Raw genomic sequence first — 13,654 nt, 5'->3', positions numbered from 1 at the left:
CTGTTATCTGTGAAATGGGGAAAACAAACTCGCCGACCTAAACAAGGTACCAAAGAGGAAAATGGGTGAATAGAAAACCCCCTCAGTGAATAGTCAGCAGTGGTTAATATTATTCTATTACAGGAGCGCCAGATGCTTGAAGAGATGAGACTCCAGTGATGAGACTCAGCCATGCCATTCAAAGAACACATTTTTTCCTCTTTTTTTCTTACAGACATTTGACTCTGTTGTTCTGGACATGAATCGGAAGTGGATGTGCTGCAGATCAGGATGATGGAGAAATGTTGTAGTTCTGGAGCTCAAGCTATTTACTTTTCTGAGAAATCTTCGTACAAAAACATTAGAAAACTGCCCTTAAAATGGGTCATATTTGTATCCGTTGTTCTTCTCACTGAGAGCAAGGGAGTCTGCTGGAAAATGAGCTGCCCTCTGAGCTTAGCAACCAGGGCACAGCTGGGATTAACCACGAGGACAATGGGGTCACGGGGAGGACCGCGCCAGGGCCCAGCCTGAGGGGAGGCACATCGCGCCTGGTCTCCACCTGCAGCTGACACAGTTGGCCAATCTCTCTTCAGCTGAGACATTGAGCTATTTTCCCGGGCATACAAAATATTTTTAAAGAAACAGCCTTTTCAGAACTTAAAAAATGTCAGCGTTTCGATTGTTTGGGTTAGAAGTGGTCTTAAACACGAGTCAACATGTATTAACAAGAGAAGAAAGATTTTTAAGGCTTATTTCTGGCTGGGCCTAGTTCCTCAGGGCACGTGAAGAAGCTGCCACACAAGTGTACTCTCATAGGTGTCGGAGAGGCACATACATGCGTTTCCCATGAGCCACGGATGGTAGGGCACAATTTCTTCTGCAGAAGGGAAGGACCTACAGGAGTTGGTCAATAATCTTGTCTTGACTCATAAAGACTTCTTCCTCATGAAGTTGAAGATAACTGGTGAAGAAATCAGAAGTTGATCTTGAAATACCAGCTGCCTTGAGGCACGGGTGGCGGCTGGTAGAGGTATATATTCAGGGCTGAGCACGCCCGGCACACAGGCTTGCAGGCTGCCTGCCCACCTCTGCTTCCTCCAGGAACACAGGTAAGTGCTTCCAGCAGCTCTGCCCTAACTCAGGAGTCCTTTCTGAAAATAAATGAATGTGATGTCTTATCGTGCGTGTGTTAAATGTTTCATGTGGGTATGATGGTATTTTACATATTCTGCCACAGAACTTTTTCTCCTGATTTAGTCCATAGGTAATTTACTTATTTCTAAAAGAAAACCCACGTTCCTTCGGGAGTACGTGTATCAGGGGTAGGCTGTCCAGCATCCACAGATCCTTCAAGTAAGGCACGGAGGTACCTGATGGGAGAGGGCTGTATGTTACCACATCAGTTTTGCCTTTGAATCTGTTATAAATTCACTGGGAAAGACCTGGAGGCTGGGAAAAATTGAAAGGAAAAAGAAAAGGGGGCAGCAGTGGATGGGATGCTTATACAGCATCACGGACTCAATGAATATGAATTTGAACAACCTCTGGGAGGTAGTGGAGGACAGAGGAGCTTGTCCATGGAGTGCAAAGAGTTGAACACGACTTAGCAACTGAACAACAACAACAAAACCTCTGTTGTAAAGCACTTTTTACCCACTCTTGTACAGTCAGTAAGGAAGAAACAGTAAAGATACTCTATTACTTCTTCGAAAAACATTCTTTAAATACTAATTTCAATAGTCGTCTAATTATGAGATGGATACCGGTACATCTCTCAATCATGAAATGTATAACATAAAGTTTCTATTATATTTAAGAAACGTTTTCTATAAATAAGGCTTCCCAGGTGGCCCTAGAGGTAAAGAACAAGTCTACCAATCCAGGAGCTGTAAGAGATGTGGGTTCAGTCCCTGGGTGGGGAAGATCCCCTGGAGGAAGGCATAGCAACCCACTCCAGTATTCCTATTTCAAGTCTTCTAATTACTAAATGTATACAAAGGAAAAATCATACTTGCCAGAAATCCACAACCCACACATAAGGCATTTCTTTTAGAAATTCTCACTACAGACTACCTTCCTTCACTAGAGTGATTATAAACTGCATCTGATGCTCTTCCAGGACTTCCAGACCACATCCGACCACCATGAGTTCCCTCGGTGAAGCAATCATCCACCTTGCAATCGATCTGTTCCACGAGATCAGAAAATCAGAGAAGGAAAACATCTTCCTGTCGCCTTTCAGTATCTCGTCAGCCTTAGCCATGACTTACTTAGGGGCCCGAGAAAACACCGCATCACAAATGCAGAAGGTAGGTGGCAGCTGCCTTTCCCTCACAGGTTTGCATGGGTTGTCTGCTGGCTGGTGTGCGGATGACCACAGGTCTGGCTGTCCCCGAGTCCCACGGCAAGCTCAAGCAGCCCCACGACTGGGTGGGCACAGAGTTATGGGGGCAGGGCTCCCCACCTGCCTCCTGTGCCTGGACTTCCTCTGGGGGCTGGGATGAACCCCTACAACTGCCCAACAACCAGAGGTGAGGATTTAATGGAAGACTTCAGTAAAAGTGAGGCCCTGACTAAAATCCACGGGGGACACCTTTACATGTTTCCTCAACGATGAATGAAAAACGAGACACAGTTCTTTAAAGTGGACAGCGCTCAACCAACTTTGTGTTTTTCACACACAGACTGTGTTTTTTAAGAAGCAAGTGTTTGCACTGAATATTTCTTTCTTCTTTTCTTTGTTCCTTATGCTTTGGGGGTTTTTGTTTGGTTTGGTACTTGGTTTGCATTTTCTTTCCTTTCTTCTTCCTGACTCTTTTCTTTCTTTTTGGTTGGCTGTGATGCACACAGACATATCAGGTGACACGTCTTTGCCCCACTATCTGTCTCCTCCAGGTCCTTCACTTCAATAAAATCGCAGAGAACACAAGAGGAGGAGCCGCAAAAGATCACGTGAGTCACAGGGCACCAGATTTAGAGGATCACGTATCCTAGAGGGTCACAGTTTAAACTGGGAATTTCAGGCAAAGTGGGGAAAGTCCATTTTTAGAGGACATCTCAAGTGAAATCCAGCGGACAGAGTTGTTGCTCATGTCGCGTTACATATATGTACTTCACGTCTTTGTTATCCTGAGAGGAGAGTAGCATGTGCTTCACGGGAAGGGCTCGGAAACCCAAAGGGGCTTCAAATTGGGCTCTGTTGTTCAGGAATGACAAATGTGGAGAATACAACTGCTCTGAGCCACAGTGACTTCATCCCAGTTAACTGGGGATAATAAAATGTCTGCTGCAATACATGCTAATCCATGTGAAAGAGAATAGCAGTGCCAGGAAAATGAAAACTCTGATGTATATTACGTATTTTATTATGGTTATTATAGCAAAATAATAATTATACTATTTATAACATGTTTCTAGCATTGCATAGTATTAACTCGTAATATTAATATTATAATTGGATACTGTTAAATCATGATGTTAGTTCATATTATGAAGACCAATTGGTAGGCATCAAAATATATTATAGAAAGTGATTAACTGAGAGCTATTGTTTATAGAATAGTCCAAAACTCTCAGGTAGCAAGGTTAAGGTTCTGGACTGAGACAAGCCTGGGTTGAAAACCTGGCTGTGTCTCCTTGGAGAAGCTACTTAGCCCTCTGCACTCTCTTGTCATCATGTGAATCCAGCCAAAGACTTCGAGATGCTGGTGTACAGCTGCTGGCAGTGTCCCAGACACACACGGCTCCCACACTGAGACGTGCGGCCATCAGCACGAAGAGCCGTAGGGCAGAGCCAACAGGTCTTAGAAGACAATCCCACCAGGAGTATAACAGTTCACTTTCTCACACAGCTGATGACTGTCAGAGACCCACTGGGGGTCTGGCCCTCAAGAAGCTTAACTTTAGCTGAGAAGTTTACCCTAACCTTTGCAGACAGCTAAGATGCAGTGCAGTGGAGGAATGGTGCTGCATGGGTAGTTCAAAAGAGAAAAGAGTGGGATGTGTTTGAGCAGGAAGAAAGAATTGCCTAGGAGACCGACTATAAAGATCAGGAAGGCTATATCCAGTAAAACACACCAATTAGAGGAAATAACAACAACCATCATCACTGGGGATACCACCCTCTAGACAGGGATCCAACAGACACTGGGGGTGTAGAGTTTACATTGACAGAGAATCCAATGCGCTCACTTTTTGGTGTTTGAAGGTTGAAAAGCCAGGAAATGTTCATCATCACTTTCAAAAGCTTCTGACGGAATTAAAGAAATCCACTGAGGCCTATGAGCTGAGTGTCGCCAACAGGCTCTACGGAGAAAAGGAGTTTCGGTTTCTCCAGGTGAGTTTCCTGGTCTGTCACGCCTTTGGTCTGCATCCTGGGTCCTCGGGCCCCATCTCCTAATGGGTGGTGGTGGGGGGAGGTGCAGAAGAGCCTGGGGACCCACACGGGGGCATTACTCCCAGGGGCGCCGGGCTCCCCAACTACAACCGCACCTGCTGGAGTGTCCAGAGGCTGATAGCACACCAGTGAGGGGGGGTGAGGGATTGGCTTGTGAACTCTGCTTGATCAGGATTTAACACATTTAATTTAATTTGGGAATACCTACATACTGACTGATAAATTACTTTTCATTCCTGCTTTCTTCCTGCTCATGTCATAGGAATACATGGATAATGTTCAGAAATTTTATCTAGCCAGTGTGGAATCTGCTGATTTTAAAAATGCTGCAGAGGAAAGTCGAAAGATGATCAATTCCTGGGTGGAGAGACAAACCAATGGTAGGTTATGAGAGACTCACTCATTAAAAGTCACTACTGAATCCCCGCTGTGTGTGAACACAGTGCTGGACCCTGACTGGGCTGTCAGGAGCAAAGGTGAGACGAGATGGCAGAGGGTGGGGAGGCCCTGCAGGGGGTGGACGGTCCACGTCAGTGTGGAGAGAAACCGGTGGGGGTGCTCCCAGGACCAGCCCCCTGCAGGCACAGCTGAGTCTGGATGACAGTATCTGTGTGGATCCCAAGTCTCTGCTCAGGCTTCAGGTTGATTCATAAGTTGTTCTTTAAATTAAAGGCTTAACTTCTGGATTATAATCCCTAAGAGAAAATATGAGGAGTCCACTTTTGCTTTCTTAACTGGGAAACAAGTCGCTCTCCGTTAAACCATCCTTCTTGCAGAAATGACCACCTGCAGGAGAAGGTTCCTGGCCCACGTCCCCCTCCCACAGGATTGTCACAGTGTCCTCCCCACCCAGGGAGGGGCTGGACAACGTCTCCATCCCATGAACCGTATCCTACCTCCCTTCCGAAACATAGGCTTAACCTACAGCAACTCAGTGTACAGAATGAAGAAGAAGACAGGGAACGGAAACAAGAGACAAAGCTATTGAGGGAACAGGAAGGGAGGAAAGGGAAGGAAGAAAACGGACCAGTAAAGGTCAACTGAAATCAGTTCTTCAGAATTGATGACCTGTTCATCAGTTATGATGAACAAGGTATTGTCAGAATTGATGACCCAGAATTCTTGGGTAAGGAAGAGCCCCTGGAGGAGGGCACGGCAACCCACTCCAGTATTCTGGCCTAGAGGGTCCCATGGACAGAGGAGCCTGGTGCGCTGCAGTCCGTGGGCTCACAGACTGAAGAGGCTTAGCACAGCATGGCATCTTAAATATCATAGAAATATCATGGCATCTTAAATATCAGAAATCAGTTCATCAGGATTCCTTGTGAAATGACTGATGTCCCCACACACACAGACTCAGGAGCAGGGGCGTCTGCATGAGGGCGACTCCATCAGGCTGGGGCCGTGAGCAAAGCCTCACCTGGTGAACCGCTGGGCATGGAGTCCCTCATGGGCTGACTTGTGTGACTATTTAACCATCACTTGTAACTTTCAAAGCATCTGACAGATAAACCACTTGTGCCTTTCATGACAGACCTTTGATTTTCTGTCTTTGCAGAAAGAATCAAGGACCTATTTCCCAAAGACTCTCTCAACAGCTCTACTGTTCTGGTTCTGGTGAATGCCGTCTATTTCAAAGGGCAGTGGAACCAGAAATTTAAGGAAGAACATACTGCAGAGGAAAAATTTTGGCTGAACAAGGTATTGTCTGTAATTTATGTATATAACAAAGTGTAGCTACACATGCACTGTGAAATTTAAATACATAGTAATTAGTATATGACTGTGTATAGAAGATAGAATTTGTCAAGGCTTATTTTCTTGTCCTTTTTTTAAACTTTATTTACTTGGGATTCCTTGAAGAAACTCTTATCTCTAAGACACAAATTTCCCAGATCGTCTCTTAGGAGGCTGTGTTTGGTATCTCAATATTATCTTTTTTCCTGGACTAATGCTCACTTGGCATTCTTTTGCACATGAATTTATTGCAGGAAACAAGCAAACCTGTGCAGATGATGAAACAAACCAATAGTTTCCAGTTCGTGTCACTGGAGGACGTGCAAGCCAAGATCCTGGAAATCCCGTACAAAGGCGAAGAGCTAAGCATGATGGTGCTGCTGCCCAATGAAGTAGACGGTCTGCAGGAGGTAAAACCTGGTATTCACAGTGCTCCATGCCATTGCTCACATTTCCCGTGATTCAGTGCTTATGTGGGCTGCTCATAGATTGGTGGTACTGGCTGGCATCATAGAACAAAATAATAATAATAATAATAACATCAATATCTTAAACATCAGTGGCTCAATGGTAAAGAATCCGCCTGCAATGTGTGAGCCACAGGAGACACAGGTTCAATCCCTGGGTCAGGAAGATCCCCTGCAGGAGGAAATGACAACCCTCTCCAGTACTTCTGCCTGGGAAATCCATGGACAGAGGAGCCTGGAGGGATGCAGACCATGGGGTCACAAAAAGAGTCAGACATGATCTTCACATGAAACACATGTTGTTTCATTTCTGTGTGCATGTTTATATAACACATCTATATACTGGTATAGACACTTCTATATATGCGTATATAGTGTGTACATACATACATAAAAAGAGCAAAGTTATAAATGTATAAAAACATTTATTTGATCATATGATATATATTCAGGACTGTTATTTTTTCTCCTCAGAGAAAATCTAATAAACTGAATCTACTGTATTCATGTTTACTGTTAAAGGTTTTCCAGACATTTCAATCCAAGGTTAGGTGGGCTCCATGACCATGAGAATCCTGACAGTTGTTCCTTTTCCACTGTTACAGCTTGAAGACCAGCTCACTGCTGAGAAGTTAATAGCATGGACGAGCCCACAGAATATGGGGAAGCAAGAAGTGGACTTATACCTGCCTCGGTTTAAAGTGGAAGAGAGCTACAAACTCGTGCCCACACTGCGAGCCCTGGGGATGGTGGACGCCTTCAATGACAGGGTCGCCAACTTCTCGGGCATGACCGGGAGACGTGATCTGGCGGTGTCGACGGTCGTCCACAAGTCCTTTGTGGAGGTGACCGAAGAGGGCACAGAGGCCGCGGCTGCTACCGGTGTGGGTGTTGGTGTCACATCATTACCGTTTCGAGAGAGTTTCCGCTGCGATCACCCTTTCCTGTTCCTCATCAAGCACATCAAGACCAACAGCATCCTCTTCGGTGGCCGAGTCTCTTCCCCTTAGACGTCCTTGGGCAGCGGCCACACTCGGGGACATTCAGAGAGCTGTTCCCGGAGCTTGAATGCTGGTGCAACAGGTGCCCTTGGATTCTTTTTCCTTTCCAATCTCACAGTCACCACTGTGCATGTACTGGTGGAAGTCTGAATAGGACGTCTGTCTATCGCTCTCCTTCTACAAACATGTAAACTGACTCTATCTCTCTGTGATAACTCCTCTTTGCACAAAATGTTCAATATATTTTAAAAGATTAGCTGATTCATGTCAATGTATGGCAAAAATCACCACAATATTGTAAACTAATTAGCCTCCACTTAAAATACATTAATAAAAAAAGATTATTTTCTATACTCTATCTTCTACTAAGCCTCAAATATCATCGCTCTTATTAAAAAATTACATATACTAAAAAATATACACTGTAAATCATATATACTCTTCACCTAGGCACTCACATTTCTTTGAATTTAGGTGGTATGTGGGACACTTACATGTCTAAAGTTTTTGATTTTGTGAAATACATTATCAATAAAACAATGATTTATTCATGTCGTTCATTGCTTTTCCTTTTTTTTCTTATCAACAAAGTATAAGTGAACCACCACACATAGAAAAGGTAATTTAGAAAGATTTTATCATATATAAAAATTCAAAATAGTAGAGCATGACGAGGTTGAAGAGGTGGACTGTTACCAGAGTGTGAAAGGCTTTATAACTCGTGTTAAGAACTTAAATATAAGAGTCCAGAACTCAGAGATGGAATACGAACTGAATCTCTACTTAGATGAGGAAGACAATACCAGGAATAGACAGATAATAGAGTTACTGAGAGAACTGTGGTAATCATAGCTGAAGGCAAGAATGGGCTCAGACTGGGGGAGTAAATAGTGAGAAGAAGGGCAGGCCTGCACCTGACCCTGAAATAGTCAAATACTTAAATGTCAAGCATTAGCAGTTTCTATTTCCTAAAACATAGCTCTCCTTAGGCCAGGAGGAGTCTTTTGGAGGTGACAGACATGTTTACTACACAGACTGGGGTCATGGTTTCACAGATGTATTCTCATCTCAAAACTCACGAAGTTGTATACGTTAAACATGTACAGCGCTTTCTACATCAGTCATACATCAATAAGGTTATTTTTGAATGGAACATAGTGAAAATATTTTATGTGGTTTAAAAAATAAAAATAAAGATGATAGAAGTTTAATAAAGAATCTCATGTTCACACAAAATACCTCTCCCCAGGATACCACCTGGTCCCCATTGGGTTGGCCAAAGCTAAAAAGGCTGTTCAAACCCCATGTGGAGAGAACGTGGATCAGTCAGAACTCTCCTATACATCTGGTAGGGATACAAAAACTGCAACCACTTTGGAAAACAGTCTTGTAATTTTAATTTTTCCATCTTTATTAAGATATAATTGACCTGTAGCACTAAGCAAGAAGAAGGTGGACAACGTGTGGATCTGACCCACTTATTTTCTGCAAAGTGATCACCATCCCAGCTCACTCTGATACCTCGGCCGCGTCACATCATCACCATTTCTTCTTTCTGAGCTGTTTTTGTTCAAGAAGAGTTGTCTCCTTCTTGATTTCTTGGGGGACAGGAGGCTAGGGTGTCCTAACACTGCTATCTGGGTGATGTTCCTCCTGAAAACTTAAAAATCTCCATGGTTGAGCAATGTCCTTCTAGAGAAAGTTTTTCTCAAGTGTGCAAGGTACCCATATTGATACTTTCTTGTAAAGTCAAATGTATACTGACCAGACAATCTAGTAATTCCATGACTTGATTTTACCCAAGAGATGTGAATACCAGCATCACAAAAGGACTAGCATACAAATGTTCATTGATATTTTATTCATAATGGCTGAAAAGCTGGCAAAGCCTCAAACTTCTATCGGAACTTTCTTTTTTTTTTTTTCCGGAACTTTTATAGAAACAAAAGAACAGAAATCTCTGATTCCTACAGCGACATAGACAAAACTCCTACACATACGCTGTGCAAAAAAGCAGCTGAACAGAAAAAGTGCGTGTTATGTCATTTTTCTATGTGACAATCTTTTAAAGAGTAAATTTACTTACATCTCAATACAAAAGAGACCTTTGAAACACTTAGAGCAATATGATCATGGGAGATAAAAACAAAAAACACCTAAAAAAGATAAATGATTACTAAACATGAAAGCTAATATTTTACTCCAATATCATCTGTTAGTCAGATGAATCCGAGCTTAATTAGGGCTTCCCTGGAGGTTCAGACGGTGAAGAATCTGCCCGCAATGCGGGAGCCTCGGGATCGATCCCTGGATGGAGAAGAGCCCCTGGAGAAGGGAATGGTACCCACTCCAGTCTTCCTGCCTGAGAAATGCCATGGACAGAGGAGCCTGGCGACCTACAGTTCACGGGGTTGCAAGAGTCAGACACGACTGAGCACCTAACACTTTCAAGTATAATTTTCTGTGCTTTTTCATTTAAGATAAAGTTGTAGACTCTTAAACACTTGTTCTGCATCTAACATAGAATATTGAACTTTGTTAATAGCAGTTTTTAAATTAAAATAATATTTTTTAAAACTTTTTATTTTGTATTGTGGTATAACCAATAAACAACGTTGTGATAGATTCAGGAGAACGGTGAAGGGACTCAGCCACACGTACACATGTTTCCATTCTCCCCCAAACCCCCCTCCCATCCAGGCTGCCAGGTAACAGTGAGCAGAGGTTCTGTGCTACCAAGCAATAGTCAGATGTTTATCCATTTTAGATGTGGTAGTGCGTACCTCTCTCCCAAACTCTCTGACTATCCCTTCCCACACCTTCCCGCCTGGGGCCCTAAGTTCCTTCTCCAAGTCCCTGAGTCTGTTTCTGTTTTGTAAATAAGTTTATTTGTATTGTCTCTTTTAGGTTCTGCATATGAGCTGTTGTACAATATTTCTCCTCCTTTGTCTGACTTACTTCACCCAATGCGATAATCTCTAGCTCCATTCATGTTGCTGCTAATGGCATAATTTCATTCTTTTTAAGAATCATTAAACATTTCTAGAGATAAACTAAATGAAGAGTTGGAGAAGGAAATGGCAGCCCACTCCAGTATTCTTACCTGGAAAATCCCATGGACAGAAGAGCCTGGCAGGCTACAGTGCATGGGGTCACAAGAGTCAGAACTTAGTGACTAAACCACCACCACCGCCAGATGAAGAGTCTATCTACCACAGGAAAAAATGTTTATGACCAGGCTGTTAAAAATACATTTTATGCATTAATCGAATAATACACACCAAAATTACTTCCATGACTTCTCTCCAAACTCATAAAACTTTTTAGTTTGGCTTATAGGATGGCTGATTGTACTGGATTGAAGAAAACGTTCCCCTTCCACATAAGACAATTCATGCCTAATCATAGGTTGTGACCTTATTGGGAAATAAGTCACAGACATAACTACTTAACACAAGATCATACTGACTCAGGGTGGACCCTAACTCAATGACTAGGATCCTCAGAACAAGAGAAGAGACATTCAGAGAAGAGTCACGTAAAGACAGACGCTCAAGCCCAGGAACTCTAGGGACCACCGAGCCTGCAAGAGGCAAAGCTTTCTCCTCTGGAGCCTTCAGAGGAAGTGTGTGCTGAGAACACATTGATTTCAGGCCCCAGGCATTCAGAAGAGAGGGAGAATGAGTGCCAGTGGTTTTAAGCCTCAGTTTCAGGTACACTGCCGCATGGGTCCTAGGAATCCGACATGCTGCTTGAGAGCAGAAGGGAGCCCCTCACACTCCCCTGCCCAAACTGCTGGATGCCTTAATTAGCTAGAGCAAAACTCAAGTATGTCAGCAATTTTAAAAAATATGTTCAAACAATCACATACATACAAATGAAATAATATTACAAATCAAAATTCATGGAAATTCTTTGGATTTGAGCAATACATCTTTTACAGGAAGTACAGATAATTCGGATGTTCTGCCAAGTGACCATCACACACAGGGAGGAAATCACTGCAACGAGTTAGAGTCAGGCATTCCTTGTGCAACAATAGGTACTTACTGGAGTCTATGGGAGTTGATGCTATCCTGCTTGGATCACTGAGAAACTGAAGGTGGTGCTGACGGCTGTCCCTGGAGGTCCTGGTGAGATATGTGCTAAAGCAGCATCATTTCCAGGAACACAGAGGCTGCTTCCAGAAGCCATGAAGAGGGAAATGCACGGTGCTGTCATGGTTTCCGATTCTGGCTCATGGGATGAGATTCAGGAAGTCAATTGTCACCTACTGTAAAGGAGCCTTGCAAACCTCCCTTGTCGCTTAGTCCCTGCTTCTACCACCGTGGTCCACACCCTTCACTAAGCCCAGGGCCAAATCCTAGAAAATAGCTGAGAACCCTTTCTCTGCACAATGAATCACTAGGAAGCCATAAAACTACGATGATTAAACACATCATGTAACCATCCCTACATTCAAATGCAATCAAGAGCCTTTGTCCAAATCTGAGAGGCCAGCAGTCAGTGGTTCCTAGCTGATGCACAAAGAAAAGGCTCTTTCTCTTCCAAACATACACTCATCCTAGTGAAACATTAGCAGAGACCCATAAAAGCTGAGGCAGCAGGAAGTGTCATATTTCTAATAAGGCGAGAAGCTATACAATAAAATTTTACCTAAAAGGGCAACCCACTCCAGTACTCTTGACTGGAAAATCCCAGGGACAGAGGAGCCTGGTAGGCTACAGTCCATGAGGTCGCAAAGAGTCGGACACGACTGAGCGACTTCACTTTCTTTTCACTTTCAAGGAATTAATCAGTCCTTCATTAAGCTATAATAATCCATTAGAATGCTAAATGTCAATCCAAAACTAATGAAAGGAAGGGCTGTAGGAATGGTTCTGGAGATGGGAGCTGTGGAGAGGATGGAGAACAGAGTGGGAGGGAGGGAAGAGAAGGGCATGGAGCTGAGAGAAGTGGGCCAGGGATCCTCGTCGGAAGCTGCTGCTGGGGTGGATGAGCACCAGGCAAAACACAGAGAGTGCCTGAGGTCCATCCCCAGGCAATGCAGAAACCTGGTGGCTTCCCTGGTGGCTCTGATGGTAAAGAACCCACCTGCAATGCAGGAGACCCAGGTTCCATCCTTGGATAGGGAAGATCCCCGGGAGAAGGGCATGGCAACCCACTCCAGTATTCTTGCCTGGAGAACCCCATGAACACGGAAGCCTTGGGGGCCACAGTCCATGGGGTGGCAAAGAGTCGGACATGACTGAGGGACTAATGCTAAGGGTGGCCACAGAAAGTGAATTTGAGACAGAAGATCAGAGGTGTGGAGGACAGCTGAAGATAGGATTCCAAAAAGGAGGACTCAACAAGGGACGAGTCTTTCAGAAAATTCACTGTAAAGACTGAGAGGGAACCCATCAGGAGGCGATGAGGACGCCACTGTTGGGCTCCAGAAGGAAAGTTTCAGAGGTGTGATTGGTTAGACTACAGTGGATAGAGGGGCACACGAGGAATCCGCTCCCACCTGGGTTAGCCTCAGCCTGGAAGACAAAGCACAGACACTGTCAGTGTCTCGGTGTTTCTGTAGACAAACCACATGTAAAGCAGATGATTCTCAATGCAAATCATCTATCACAATAGGCGTTATATAGCACCCAGCCCATCCCTACATTCCTCCAGCAAGCAGGTCACCTACGTTCTCAGAATTACATTTCAGTGATCAACTGTCCCTCTTTCCCACCCACAAACAAAATGATAACTACTCATCACTTTGCAACATGCTTTTTCATCACTGGACACTCTGTTTGAGGATGTATCCTCTTTGGCACATGAATATCTGAAACATTTATGTTCATTACATTTATGAAGATAAATGAACAATTATGTTCAGATTAATTTTTGCCCTTTCCTTCTCCAGGGGATCTTCCCAACCGAAGGATCAAACCTTTCACATTGCAGACCAAGTCTTTGCCGTCTGAGCCACTAGGGAAGCCTATTTACATTCACAGCTGCTGGATATTCCATTGTGTAAACCTTTATTTCCCTTCTTTAATATACATATTTTTTCTACTGTCATGGTCAACAGT

At 43.8% G+C, this 13,654-nt stretch overlaps 1 protein-coding gene and 1 long non-coding RNA gene across 2 annotated transcripts; one reads left to right on the top strand and one right to left on the bottom strand.

Moving 5' to 3' along the window:
- Window positions 1–1,051: 1,051 nt before the first annotated feature.
- Window positions 1,052–8,115, top strand: LOC129635901 (serpin B3-like). Its single transcript, XM_055559127.1, has 8 exons — window positions 1,052–1,091; window positions 2,102–2,291; window positions 2,878–2,934; window positions 4,190–4,318; window positions 4,641–4,758; window positions 5,937–6,079; window positions 6,370–6,525; window positions 7,188–8,115. Exons 2-8 carry the CDS (start codon window positions 2,127–2,129, stop codon window positions 7,590–7,592), a joined length of 1,173 nt encoding a protein of 390 aa, XP_055415102.1. The 5' UTR covers window positions 1,052–1,091; window positions 2,102–2,126; the 3' UTR covers window positions 7,593–8,115.
- An 841-nt stretch (window positions 8,116–8,956) lies between these two features.
- LOC129635987 (uncharacterized) lies at window positions 8,957–11,972 on the bottom strand. The gene is made up of 2 exons (XR_008706576.1): window positions 11,634–11,972; window positions 8,957–9,243 (listed from the first exon to the last, which is right to left on the bottom strand). It is a non-coding gene; the product is annotated as an uncharacterized LOC129635987 (long non-coding RNA).
- Between the last annotated feature and the right edge of the window lie 1,682 nt (window positions 11,973–13,654).

The sequence above is a fragment of the Bubalus kerabau genome, chromosome 21 (genome assembly GCF_029407905.1).
Source record: "Bubalus kerabau isolate K-KA32 ecotype Philippines breed swamp buffalo chromosome 21, PCC_UOA_SB_1v2, whole genome shotgun sequence".
Taxonomy (NCBI): Eukaryota; Metazoa; Chordata; class Mammalia; order Artiodactyla; family Bovidae; genus Bubalus; species Bubalus kerabau.
This window is presented reverse-complemented; position numbering and strand designations above follow the sequence as displayed.